Source organism: Camelus dromedarius, chromosome 22 (assembly GCF_036321535.1).
Source record: "Camelus dromedarius isolate mCamDro1 chromosome 22, mCamDro1.pat, whole genome shotgun sequence".
NCBI lineage: Eukaryota > Metazoa > Chordata > Mammalia > Artiodactyla > Camelidae > Camelus > Camelus dromedarius.
The window spans coordinates 18,744,099-18,758,057 of NC_087457.1; the positions used below are offsets into that span (position 1 = coordinate 18,744,099).

At 33.9% G+C, this 13,959-nt stretch overlaps 1 protein-coding gene across 2 annotated transcripts in view; it reads right to left on the bottom strand.

The window, feature by feature from the left end:
* The window catches only part of TNKS (tankyrase), a 159,333-nt gene that overhangs the window by 126,443 nt on the left and 18,931 nt on the right, over nt 1–13,959 (bottom strand). For both annotated transcript variants that reach the window (XM_010995686.3, XM_064477487.1), the window contains exon 2: nt 11,625–11,849. In XM_010995686.3, the coding sequence (XP_010993988.2) occupies nt 11,625–11,849 (225 nt within the window). The remainder of the gene's footprint in view (nt 1–11,624; nt 11,850–13,959) is intronic.

Below are 13,959 nucleotides of genomic sequence, written 5' to 3' on the forward strand. Positions count from 1 at the left end.
AATACAAGAACAGATAATTGAACAATAATCAATAATGATTATTGTTAGTTCCGTATACTACACAGAACTAACAAAAGGATCAGGCAAGGAGAACCAGGAAAGATCTAAGCAGAATACTATCCAAACATATAAGAAGACACTAACCAATTTGGAGCATGCTTAAAATGCCACCTTATCTGATTCAGTTTAAGAGACTGTCACCTGACTCTGCAGCTGCATTAGAAAGTAAATATATTTTGATTACAACAACTTTAATTTAATTCATCACTACACAAATACCAATTGTATATGCTAATTATTAGGTAGGAAGGTATTTTAAACTGTGTTTATGACCTTGGTTCATTTGGGGATCAGCTCCAAGATATTTTTCTCTGTGATGGCAACCAAATAAGTCATTCTTCTTAACCACTTTATTGTTTACTTAGGAATTCAATTTCATAAATAGAGTGTAATCAGCCAGGGTAGTCTAGGTTATATTCAGTAACAAAGTTATCCAGAATCTCAAAGGCTTAGCAAAATACGTTCATTTTTGGAAACTGACAGCCAGGGAGTTCCCATACTCAAAGACCCAGGCTGAAGAGGGCTCTACTTGAAAATGTGATCCCAAGGTAAATAACCAAGGTAGGGAAAAAATAAAATATGCTAAACCGTACTCAGGTTCTTAACACTTTAGCTCTGAAGTTTGTATTTTGTTCCAACTCACATTTTTTTGGAGGAAAAAAAAAAAAGAAAGGGAAAGGAAATATATTCTTGAGTGGACAGAGGGCTACTCTACTTCCAGATGCCAATGAGAACCATAGGTTAAGACTGTACCAGAACTATAAAGACCTGTTTTTGATACTACTTTAAACTGCTTATATTTCCTTTCTCAGTATTGTGGGATATGGAAAACTATGACCAAAGCCAATGTCCTGAAGAAATAGCTCAAAGAATTATGCATCTTTTCATCTCAAAAGAGCAGAGGGAAACACAAACCAAAAAAAAAAAAAAAAAGTTTAAATATTAGAAATTAACATCCTCCTTCACAGAATTATTTCAGGCAGTAAGTTATTAAAAATAACATATTTACCCAAATTGTAGAAATACACTTCCAAATAGTAAGGGCAATCAATGTTATCACAGAAATAACCATGCATATTTTGGATAATTATTTTCTAATTAAACAAGGTCCACTTCACTTTACTTTTAAATCTTAAAAATGAGCCACAAAATATATTCATTTTTTTCATTATGGGGTAGCTTACAATCTCATTTTAATTTTTTAAAATGTATCCTAAATAAGTTATTATAAAGCACTTCAAGACACTCTTAAAAACCAAAAACTGCTTTCCTGCATTTCTGCAATGTAATTAAACTATAATCTTGTTTCACTGTGAACTTTTTAACCTAAGAATTATTGTCTATTAGATATCTTTTTATTCCAATGCTGGGCAGACACCAAATACTTTTTTTACTTTAACTGACAAATTGGACTTAACCAAAATTGAAAACCTTTGCTTGCCTAAAGACACCATTAAGAAAATGAAAGGCAAAGCACAGACTGGGAGAAAGGATTCACAACATACACATTCAACACAGACCTACATCCATAATACAAAAAGAATTCTCAAAACTCAATAATAACAACAGAAAAAAGGTCAGAAGATCTCAATAGAGACCTCATAAAAGAATATACACAAATGACCAATATGTACATAAAAATATGCTCAACACATTCGGCCATCAGAGAAATGCAGCCTCATAAAATTCAACATACACTTACCATTCCACTCAGCAATCCCACTCCTAGGCATCCATCCATAAGAAATGAAACAATTTGTCTATATCATAATCTATACCCCCACATTCACAGTGGCCCTCTTCCTAACAGCCACAAACTGGAAACAAACCAAACGTCCACCAACTCTGCTATACCCCTACAATGGATCACCACACAACAACAGGAAAGAATCAGTATCATACAAACTAACAAACTCTTAGCTAAATGGACCCAGAGGAAAAAACAAGAACTCAAATAACTAGAATCACAGATAAAAAGGGGTACATTCCTACCATGCTTACAGAAATAATAAAGGATTATAAAGGAATATTATGAACTGAAAGGGAAAACTTGATGAATCAAATGCAAAAGAATGAAGTTAGACTCCTTATCTCACATCAGATACAAATGTTAACCCCAAATGGATCAAAGACCTAAAAGTAAGAGCTAAAATTATAAAACTCTTAGAAGAAAACATAGAGTTAAATCTTCATAACCTGGGATTTGGCAATAGGTTTTTGGTCATGAACCAAAGAACAAACAACAAAAGAAAAAGCAGACTTTTAAATGTTAACCATTCATCAAATCATCAAAATTAAAACCTTTTTGCTTCAGAAGACATCATCAAGAAAGGGAAAAGATAACTCAGAATGGGGAGGAAATATTAGCAAATTATTTATTTGGTAAGGAATTTGTATCTAGAACACACATAAATAAATACATAAAATTTATATATATATATATATGTATATATATATTAAAAATCCCTACAACTCAGTAACAAGAAGACTAAACAATTAAAAATGGACAAACAGAATGAATAGACATTTCTCAAAAAATGTATACAAATGGCCAGGAAACAGATGAAAAGATGCTTGACAACACTGCTCATCAGGGAAAGGCAAATAAAACCACGGTTGTGGCACAAAGTAGGCATTTCACTCTGGTGAGGCAAGGAGGTATATTATACTGGGGACACAGCACAAAATAAAGCAGACAAAGTTCCTGTGTGTGGGCGCAGAGTAGGGAAGAGTACACAGAGACATGAGTAAATAAATAAATGTACAATTAAACAAATACATAATGCTATCATAGTTTCTTACCCTGCTCTACTTGTCTAGTTATTCTAACCATGTCTCATTTTATTAACCATGTTTCATTTTACCTCATAGCACTGTTACCTGAAATTATGTATTTTATTACTTAAAATATTGTTAATCAGTTTATATTAAATCTTCAAAACATTATTTTTTTAAACAAGTATATCCCTACCTATTTTGGTGCTATAAACATTGTAAAATCTTGTTTCATCCACCAATGTATAAATCTAAATACCTAGCAAGTACTAAAACAAAGCAGGTACAGTAAATATGAAGTAAATGAGTAAATGTTTGAAAACAACAAATAGGGGCAGATATTTAAAATGCCTGCTACATAATCCTTCATGGCAACAAAATATTCAGCATATTATCACAACAGAAGAGCATTCAGCAGTCAAATCTAAGTCTTCTGACTCGAATGTTTTAAAGAAAACAGAGATTACACAGGAAACCATGGGGTTCACAGATCATGCCATGGCTGTTCATACTGCTGCTGCCACACAGTTCATATCCATATCACTCAATCACTCATTCAACATACGTTACCAAATACCTATCATGATGCACAAGGCTCTGTAAATGTAGCTACAGATTTTAAACAGAGACACACCTCAAAAAAAAAAAATTCAGTTTACTGAAAGAGATATGTAAACAGATCATTTATAATTTAATTTAAAATGGACCTCAGTTTCTTAAGGTGGGAAACGAAAAATAATAATACCTCACATAATCATTGTGGAGATTGTATGAGTTACTACAGCAAACTGTAAGCACCATGTGTTTGTTACATTATAATTAAATAATATAAACGATTATTAATTGAATAAAGAAAAGTTGGTATCTCTTTTAGTGACTAGTGCATTGTAAGTGTTCAATAAATGTTCAGTGTTGAAGGTCAAAGTATAGGGCAGGTTCCCAGAGAATGTCCTACGTGATTTGGCTCTTGAAAAATAGGTAGAAATACTCAAATGAAGAAAATAATATGTCCTCCAAGAAAAAATGGGATTTTGAAGTTTTCTAAGGTCATTAACACATCTGGGAGAATGATGAGAAGTTTGTTCCTGCTATTTCCTACCTAGATTGTATGTCACCATGAGATTTATTCCAAAAAAATATCCAGGCTGATACCAAGATGCTCTATAATAGGGAACTAATTTATCTTTCCAACATTACCTACTCACAATTCAGTTTAAGACTTTACTTTCCAGTTAAACTGGACTATACTCTGGTATTTAAAAAGACATCATCTTTTCCTTCCCCCAACCTTCATTATACCCTCCTCACTCAAACTGATGAAAATGACTCTCCATCATTCAAGGCTCCTCTCCATTTTCACCTTCTTCAGGAAACCTCTTAGTTCCCTCACACGTGCTCTTCCGCCTCTCTCTGAACTCACAGCCCTGCAACGTGGCATCTTACTGAACCTTACATCCTACTTATCTTATCCATCTGTGCAAACACAGTTACTCATCCACTTAAACTTATTTCCTCTTCTTACTACTTAAGAGAATCCAATTTTATTTGGGAAGCAAGGTGCCCAGACGTATGGGATAAATCATGATTGGTCCTAATTCTGGTAATCTTATTCCTGTTTGCCAGTGATTACTCTAGGGGTGAACATGTAACCTACTTCTGAAAAATGGACTCTTAAAAGGAAATCTTCTGGGAGAGATTTTTTTCTCTTAAAAAAAATTCTAAGTAAAAAAGCCTGCTTTTTTTTTTTAAACCTCCTTTTCTGCTTTGGATATTGATATAATATGATTCTTGGAGCTACTGCAACCACCTTGAAACCAAGAGGGAAAAGCTAACATGTTTGTCTATCCTCTAGTCACTGATGATACTCCTGAGTCAATCCTCCTATTTCCCCACATTCTCACATCTTCCTAGTCTAATTTGAAATGAAGCTATGGGACTTAAACATCACCTCTTTTTTGTTCCTTAGGTCACCAAATAAACTATGTATCAAACTGCTCATTAGAGCTTGAAAGCTCTCAAAGCATCTCAAACAGTAAACCTTTATAATGGCTACTTTACTCATTTTAGAAATATTCACCACAAGTTCAGATATTAAAGATATGCCCTAGGCAACAGTGATTTAGAGGCAGACAAAAATGAAATCTTGAGGCCTTAGTCTTCAGTTCAAACTAAATATTTAATTATACTTTACACTAAAGATAAAAAAATTCCTATTTTTTAAATATAAGAAACAATTTGATTTTCAAGTGATATGCTGTCTTTCAAATTTTTATTATGTAGCACCTGATGACAAAGATTACAAAGAAAATGTTCAGTCTAAACAACTATATAAAAACAAGGCCTCTCTACACCTAATTTAATATAAAATCTCTCTTGTTTTAAAGTTTGTGTTAGTCACATAATTTAACCCAAATCTCAAAATCTTCAAAAGATGCTAAATTTAAACAAACTTTGAAGATTTGATGCAAGATGTTCTATAATGCATTACTTTTCTACTACTGCTATAACAAATTACCACAAACTCAGTGGTTTAAAACAACATGTCTTTATTATTTTACAGTTCTGAAGGCTTGAAGTTAATACCTGTCTCACTGGGTTAAAATCCAGGTGTTAGCAGAGCTGCACTCTTTATTGGAGACTCTCAATGCAAATCCAATTCCCTGTCTTTTAATCTTCTAGAGTCCCCCTGTATTCCTTGGTGCGTGGCTCGCCTCTTCATCTTTAAAGCCAGCGGTGACTGGCTGAATCTTACACTGCATCTCTCTCGCTTCCTCTCTGTCTCCCTCCTCCACTGTTTAGGAACCTTGTGATAACTTGGGGTCCCCTCATCTAAGGTTAGCTGACTGATAGCTGTAATTCCATATGTAACCTTAATTTCTATTTGTTATGCAAGATAAAATAATCCCAGGTTCCAGGAATTAAGATGTGGACATCTTTAGACTATTATTTTGCCTACCACGTGTACGTCACTTCTCATAACCACAAGACGTTTTAAAAGCACAACTATAACACATTTTATTTATACGACACTCTAACATATTATCTTTGTAAAACTCCAGCAAAGAAAAAATAAACAGTTCCATTATTTCCATTTGATAAATGAAGTAGCTAAGCTACAGAGAGTAATCTGCCCCATAATCTGTCCCAAATCAAAGTGTTTGCTAATGGGAGATTCAATGGTAGTCACCAGGTCCCCTGTTTCTATTCCACTGCTCCTTGCAGGAGACCACAACTATAACTATAAAAGCAAAGTCTTCCACATTACTGATAACTGTACATTGCTGATAACTCCTCTGTTCATTTTTATCAGCCCATAATTTAACAAATCATCCAACTGGGTTATTTACTACCTATTTCACAAACACACTTGTTTATAAACAAATTACACAGACTATATATTGTAATAATACCTGCTTTAACTTTTTGTCTGAACCAGGATCCTATGCAGGTTAATACATTCTACTTGAATGAACGAAATTAAGTTTCATCTAGTTGAATGATCAGAAGCTAAAGGATGCCCTTTACTTTATGGCAAAAAAAGGAGAAGAGGAGATAAAACATAATTTTATAACAAAGAATCCCTAAAATGATAAATAATGAAAAAAACAGAGGAATCCTATTACATATTAAGTAAGTTCTAAATTGGAGTGGGAAAAATGAGAATTATAACTACCAGTTTTTATTAATCATTTCTATAGTCAACTTTGTTTTAATTATAGCATTAAATGGTACTATACATAGTTGGCCTAATCTCTCATAAACCAAACTGTTTAAAGACTTTAAAAAAAAACATCATATATTTTCTCTATTCGCTTGCACTTTCACTAAATATAAAAGGATCTGAATCAACATCATGTAGCACAATAGGAATATTATTTCTAACCCTGTTAATTTTCATATTAACAAGAACAGCTATCAATCACTGAGTATATACTACACATATGACACAATGATGCTTTAGCTGCATTATCTCACTTAATCCTTTTAACAACTATATGAAGTACAGTTTTTACCCCCATTTTAATAACTGGAAGAGAATAAGTAACTTGTTTATTACCCAGGTCTCTTTGACTCCAGAGAGAGTCTCTGACTCTCTTTGACATAGTGCCATTGAGCCTAGAAAACGAAGCTATTTTTTTTAAATAACTTCTTAAAAGTTCTAATTGCTAGGTTTTAAGCAGCAGTTTGAATTTTGTACTCCCAAGTGAGATATACAGTAAGGATCCCCTTAGTCTTCACATTTAAGACAAATTAAGCCAAGAATTATTTGAAAACAAGAGTAAGAGAAAGAAAACAAGTGGCAGGAGCTTTGTTCCTCTAAAATAATGTCACCTGCTCTAGTCAGCCTTTCTTGCTCCCACAAAAGCTGAAGAACTGTTCTTTATCAAGGGGACTATAGTTTAATCCTTTTCTTCTACTAGTCTTTAGAAGGTATTCCACTGTCTTCAAGCTTTCAATGCTGTAAATGAAAAGTCCTTTGCCTAATTGTTTTTCCCTTTTCTGGCAACTTATTCTTCCTCCCTGGAAAACATGTATATATCATCCTCAGTGTGTCTCTTCTCATCCATACAGCATGGAACTCCACAGGCCTTTTCAATCTCAAACTTGGGTTTTTTCTGATTATTTAATTATCACTGATCTCTTCCATCAAGTTTTTTTTTTTCTTTTTCTTTCTGAAACTCCTATCACATGTAACGTTTTAAATAATATTGACTTCCTGGGTTTATTTACCTTTTCCTTCATGATTTCCATATGCTATCATTTTGCTTTGTACTGGGGGATATTTCTCACACTGTGATCTTCCAGGTTACCAATGATCTTTCTTTAATTTATCTACTGAATTTTTTTACTTTAGAAAAAAATTGAGATTTTTTTTGGCCCCAGGAAGTTTCGTCCATACTACACTTTAATTTCCCTGAGGGATCTTTTTATCTTTTTCATTCAAGTGTTTGTCTGACCTCTTTAGCAGTCCTGGATATATGTTCTGATGGTCCATTCAATCTTCCCCTCTTTGGCTGAGAAGGGTTATTTTTCATTTGGCTTACTGGCTTCAGGTCTAGATGTTCAGGTATCCCAACCAGTAAGAATCCCACATGTATTACAAGACCTAGCACCTCGATTATCTTTGGAATTACTTGCTGTGGAAACCAGCACAGCTGTCCCTTCCCTGCTGAGGAACCCAAAGGTCTCCAAAAAGAACATGCTCTGGTCCCCCTTTTCCTTGATAATCGCAGAGTCTAAAGAGAGATGGGATGTAGCGGTACATGTGTTAACAGTGTGAGGGCAGTGGAAATTATATTGATTCAAGAGATTTCGTAACTAGTTTAGAGGCCCCATATTAGAACTTCCACTTATCTACCTTCTCAAGATCTCCATTATCAGTTATATTCATTTGGAAATAACAGAAACCAATTGTGTCTACCTTACACTGAACTGACAAGAGGGTAGAGGACCAATCTTAGAAAATAAGTAAAAAGCTACCAAGCAAGTGGAAGGAATGTTGTGGCCAGGCCACTGCCAACAGTGCAGAAAAAAACCACTGCTATGAATAATTCTTTAATATCTCTAAGACTTTGTACTCACAATTCTACAATACAGAAAGGAAGGGTCTGACTGACCAAATCAAGGCCATCCCTGACTACCAAGGGGTAGAAAAAAGGAAGATCTGACTCCAGGCACTTCTGTATTCCTCCCCATAATAACTACCCATAATTTTAGATCTCTAAAATCAGAAAAGGAGTTGGGTATCCATCAGCCAAAAAGAAAAAAATGACAAATGCCCATTATGACTGCCAGATCTTATATTAGCTGACTTTGCAAAAGGTATGCCTACAATTTGCTTTTAAAATGAAATTTCAAAGCACTAACTCTTGGATAGTCTCAAAAACTGTAACATATATTCAGAAAAGAAAGCGTCATTTACTTTAGTTTTTTTTTTTTTTTGAGACTTTATATCTGGGAGTGAGGATAAGTAGGGAGAAATAAGTTCCAAAGGTGGAAAAAACATTGATTGCAGAGCAAATTAGATTTGTTAAATATAAAAATTATGTCATCAACATTACTGTAATGAACTTCATAACCTCTGTCTTAAGTGGTTGGTTTAATGACACAAGCATTTAAAGTTGATTTTTTAACATAACCTCAGACTGTGTTTTTTCTTTTTGATGGTAGCCAAGTAGCATTTATGAAAGGGTTTGACTTTTAAACTGGTATTTTCAAAAAATGTCAATAATGGGCAAACAGACAAAACCAGATGGTCTATATCACATAGCAGTTATAAATTCAGGTTGAGATCTTAGCAATAATAACAACAGTAATTAATAATAGCAATCAATATTTACTTAATGTTCACCATACCAGGTAGTCTAAGTACTTTACATGTATTATGCTAATTGTCCCAAGAATCGTATGAAGTATGGCTAGTATTCCCCTCTTACATGTAACACAGAAACATGGAGATTAAGTAAATGGCCTGGTCTCACGTACAGCTGTTCGCTGGGGAGGTTAGGATACAAGCCCAGAGCATGCACGTTGCTGCAATCTGCCCTGCTGCCTCTCTTAAGCCAGTGGTAATGTGTGGCTTGGCTCTACCTTCACAAATAGCAAGTATATTCACTATTCTACCTCACATATAGAGACATGATTAATCTTAAAATAATTAGGCAAGCATTTCATTATCTAGGCTCTTTTAAAACTTAATTTTGTACACTAACCTCTCAAAACCATGAGACTCAAGCAAAAAGAGAGAGGAAAAAAAAAAGGCTCCCAATTCTTTCACTCAGTTGTCCCAAAGTAGAAATATGTCTAATAGAAACAGGTCCAAATTCCTTAACTATACTCAAATGTGTAATGTGTGATATATAAGCTATCATATACCTGAGAGGCTTCAGTCTACCTGAGAACAAACATCCTAATAGGTTCCTGAAAGCTAATTAAGTGTACAAGAGGATCTACAACCACTCTTATTCCCTGTAACTATGTTACATACTTTAATAGCAGCTATACCCTCAATTAACTTTTGATTATACTTTCCAAGGTGCTCTTCCCTTACCCTCAACCTTCATAAGACACAAGAACTTGGAAGGAAAGCAACATGTGGCAAAGCCTATTGAGGATTATGGGACCGAGGGACTGTAGGAATCAATTATTTAAAAATCAAGTTCTACATCTAGTCCTTTATTTCAACAGAACATAGATAAAAGGAGCAATTTAATTAGGTACTTATAAGAGGTGGATTAGGAGGAGAAGAGGAATATTAATTTCCCTAAGATATTAAAAGCACTGATAGAGTGAAAAATTCAAAAAGGTACAGGTAAGAATACAGAAGACCAAAGCCTAGAAGGGATAATATTTCAAGAAGGTGAAAACTGTATAAAATTTTATAACTAATGACAGGAAAACCCAATGGCTATGACAAGGTGAAGCAAAAAAAGATGAAAGTAGGGAAGTTGAAAGTCTAGAAGATTATATAAGAATACATGTCAAGTTCCATAAGTCATCACAGAGTAACGTATCACAAGTAACTTAAGAGGTTTAGTGGTCAGAGAATATGTGATAAGTTCAAGCTTTTCAGGTTACTTTTATGAAATGACTCAGTCTAGGACATGGCTGTTTTAGTGAGAGACTTAGGAAGAAACAGGAGAATCTACTGAAAGCGGAAGATGTCAAAGATCAAAAAGGATAGGGTATACACAGGGTCATGTCAGTGGATGGTGAAGTGACAGGACAGCAATGAGAATGGGATAAAGAAGTTATGTCAGGCAGTGCAACACTTTGAGGGAAACTAAAAAAAAAGTATTAGAGGTTGGAATAGATGGCTATGAAGAGGGAGAAAATATTAATAATGGTACCACCTCCATATCTTTAAAAACGACATATCTATTTTAGTATTATCATCAAAATACCTGATTAAACTGAAATGGATATCATTCAGGAAGACAAAAATTATGTAAATCAACCTGCCATGGGCTAAACAAACATCTACCATCTTGAGTTCCAAGAAACTGATGACACACTCAAGAGAAATTATGCTCATCCTCTAGAAGTTTGTTTTTAGATTTCAAGATGAAAGATTTTATACAATAAAGCAAAATTAAAATATATTTATATTTAGATACACATAAAAGAGGAAGAAATGCTCATTGAATACAATTTCACATAACTGCAATACCTAAAATCATTGAAAGTTCAATTTTTTTGAAATTGCTTTTTCTCTAGACATATGGCATATGTTGAAAATATTAAGCCCTGAACTATTATATTCGAACCACTCAAAGCTTTCCACTGCTAATAAAATAGCTGGTGTTCAATTTTAGCAACATAAAGAAAAAGGTTTTGCCTTAGTATTAGATGACTTTCCTTGAATCAACCTAAAACATCCAAGTATGTCATCCAATTTGGTTAAGTACCTGTACTTTGTAATGGTTCTCATTTATGCTAGTATGGAAAACTTGAAGTCTTTTAAAGTGACTGTAGATTAACTAAATTGGTAACAGTAATCCATCAAAATTTAGTTCCACATCATCTGGCATTTGCCTTGCATTTGGAGAGTTAATGTTGTGAATCTTGTTCTTAACCAACTTTAGATTTTCACTTCTTTACTTCCCTTTTAATGGAAAAGAAACTGCTTCTAAGAATAAGAAGTAATAAAACCTTTCTTACTTATTCTGAGGGAACACTATTTCCATTGCAATAAAAAAAAACAAGGGAGAAGGGTAAACCTTTCTTTAAAATGTTATTATACCTGTCAGGTTGATCTTACAATTTAGATATCACCAAATAATACTTACCAATACACACATCGATCTTTCCTTTAATAGCAGCTTCATGCAGAGGCGTATAGTTCCAGTTATCCCTGGCATTTGGATCAGCTCCTTGGCACAGTAACAGACTCACAACCTCAGCATGGCCAAAAGAACAAGCATTATGAAGCGGGATGAGACCGCCATCATCACGAGCATGGACATTAGCACCCATCTGTAGTAAGTGTTCTACGACATCCTTCCTTCCAAAACCTAAAAAGAAAAAGGGGAAATATTTTATACAGAAAGTCAATTTTGAAAAAAAAAACCCATTAGAATTCCTTTAACAATATCAACAAATATGAACAACTAAAGTATTCTGTAACAAGAAAGGTAAAAAAAAAAGGCTGCCATTCAAATGGATTCTCTCATCTCAAAAAACTTAGAACTAAGAAATCTCTTCCTTTAGATTAGGCAGTTCATTCAAAAAACATTTCTTCAACACCCATTGTGTGCTGGACAACTGTGTTAGATATACAGAACGAATGAGCCAAGATTCCTGTCCAAGGCATTCACTTCCCCCTCATGCTTCACAAAACAAAATTATATGTATAAAATCCATCTCCACCTCCGTATTTTAAGAGATAAATGTTATTTAAATACTAATGACAACCAAATCTTAGACAAATCACAACATTCAACACTACACTTGGGAAACTGAAGGAAAATATATGGATACCAGAAACATGTGGTGATGGTTTAGTTACAAGATATTTGAAAAGGAAAAACTAAAGATAATGCCATATTATCTATTCTTGGGCCAAGAATAGCCAAACTAAATGAAATATAGGTAGTTAAGTGAAATAATTCAAACTTGGGTTTACTGAGTTTAAGGAAATGACATGACAAGTGGGATACAAGCATTTGGAAATACAGAACCAGAACACTAGTGAAAAGTATCACAATTTTCAGACAGAAAAAAAGGTGGGGAGGTGGTTCAGAAGAACCGGAAAAAATCTAAAGCAATGTGAGAACTAGGTAAACACTGAGAAAGGTAAGAAATACCAAGAAAACACAACATTATGGAAGTCAAAGGGCAACAACATTATGCAAAATCCAGCATGATAAGGATTTAGTGAGATCAATGGAGAACGGAAAAAAACAGCCATTGACAATTTAAAGTCATTGTATTACTGTGATGAAATTACAAGCTACATTGCAATGGGTTAAAAAAAAAAAAAGGAAACTGCAAATATTAGCATTTTTTTATGTTTACCAGCTTAGTACTTTCATTAATGATCCTTTCTTTCCTACTTTAAATTTTATTAGGGCTTACTGGCTAGGTATCATTACCTTTGTGCTATTTCTTACCATATAATGCTGTTAGAAAATGGCATCTTAAATAAAAATGAAAAGCAGTAGGAGTCATATTTTCCTTCACTTTATGCGTATATAAACTAAATAAATGAGAACTATGTGAAAATAGATAAAAAAAAAAGATTTCTCTCAACATATGTCCTCCACACTTATCTTTAGAAATCCATTCATTCCAGGCAAGAGGGCTCTAAGAAAGTCTCCAAAGATACATTCCACAGATATGTATCACAAAGTCAGGTTTCCATAGAAAATATCTTTCAAATTAAGTTGAAAAATTAGGGTAAAGAGGTTAATTCTGTAGTAGAAACTGGAAAACTAAAAGTATACAGTACGTGCTAATGTAACTATCACCATCTTGCTGGCTGTTTAAGAGCTGCAGAACTTGACTTGCAGAACTTTTTGTTACGTTCTGTTTAATTCTCACACTTCCATGTCCTTCCTCCCTCTATCACAGCCCTACTCTTCCACTGGGCTATAGGCACTTTCTTTATTCATAAAGAGTTAATGATTTTCCTGCTTTATAGATCTAAGTAAAGGCAGAGTGCAAACCCACATTTCTCTTATCAGTGCATTAACAATATTTTATGAGAATTAATTTCCTATCTTCTCTAATATAAAGTTAAAATGAGACACTTTTAAACTTATCAACTGGCACTTTAAAAAATATCTTTTATAATTTTGAAGCAGGGGAGGGTATAGCTCAGTGGTAGAGTGCGTGCATAGCATGCACCAACGTCCTAGGTTCAATCCCCAGTACCTCGAAAAAAAAAAAAGATAACTAAAACCTAATTATCCACCCCCCCCAAAAAAAACCCACATGAAGCAAAATAACAAAAGTACTTACTTTTTACTAAAACTTTTAGATCTAAAATATAAAATAAAACAAAAATGCTTGGTATCAGCAAGAAAGTGGTGTAATGGAACTATGCTCACACAGTGAAAATGTGATTATAAACTGTTACCACATTTTAGAAAAAATGTAGCATCATCAGGAATAGGCTTAAAC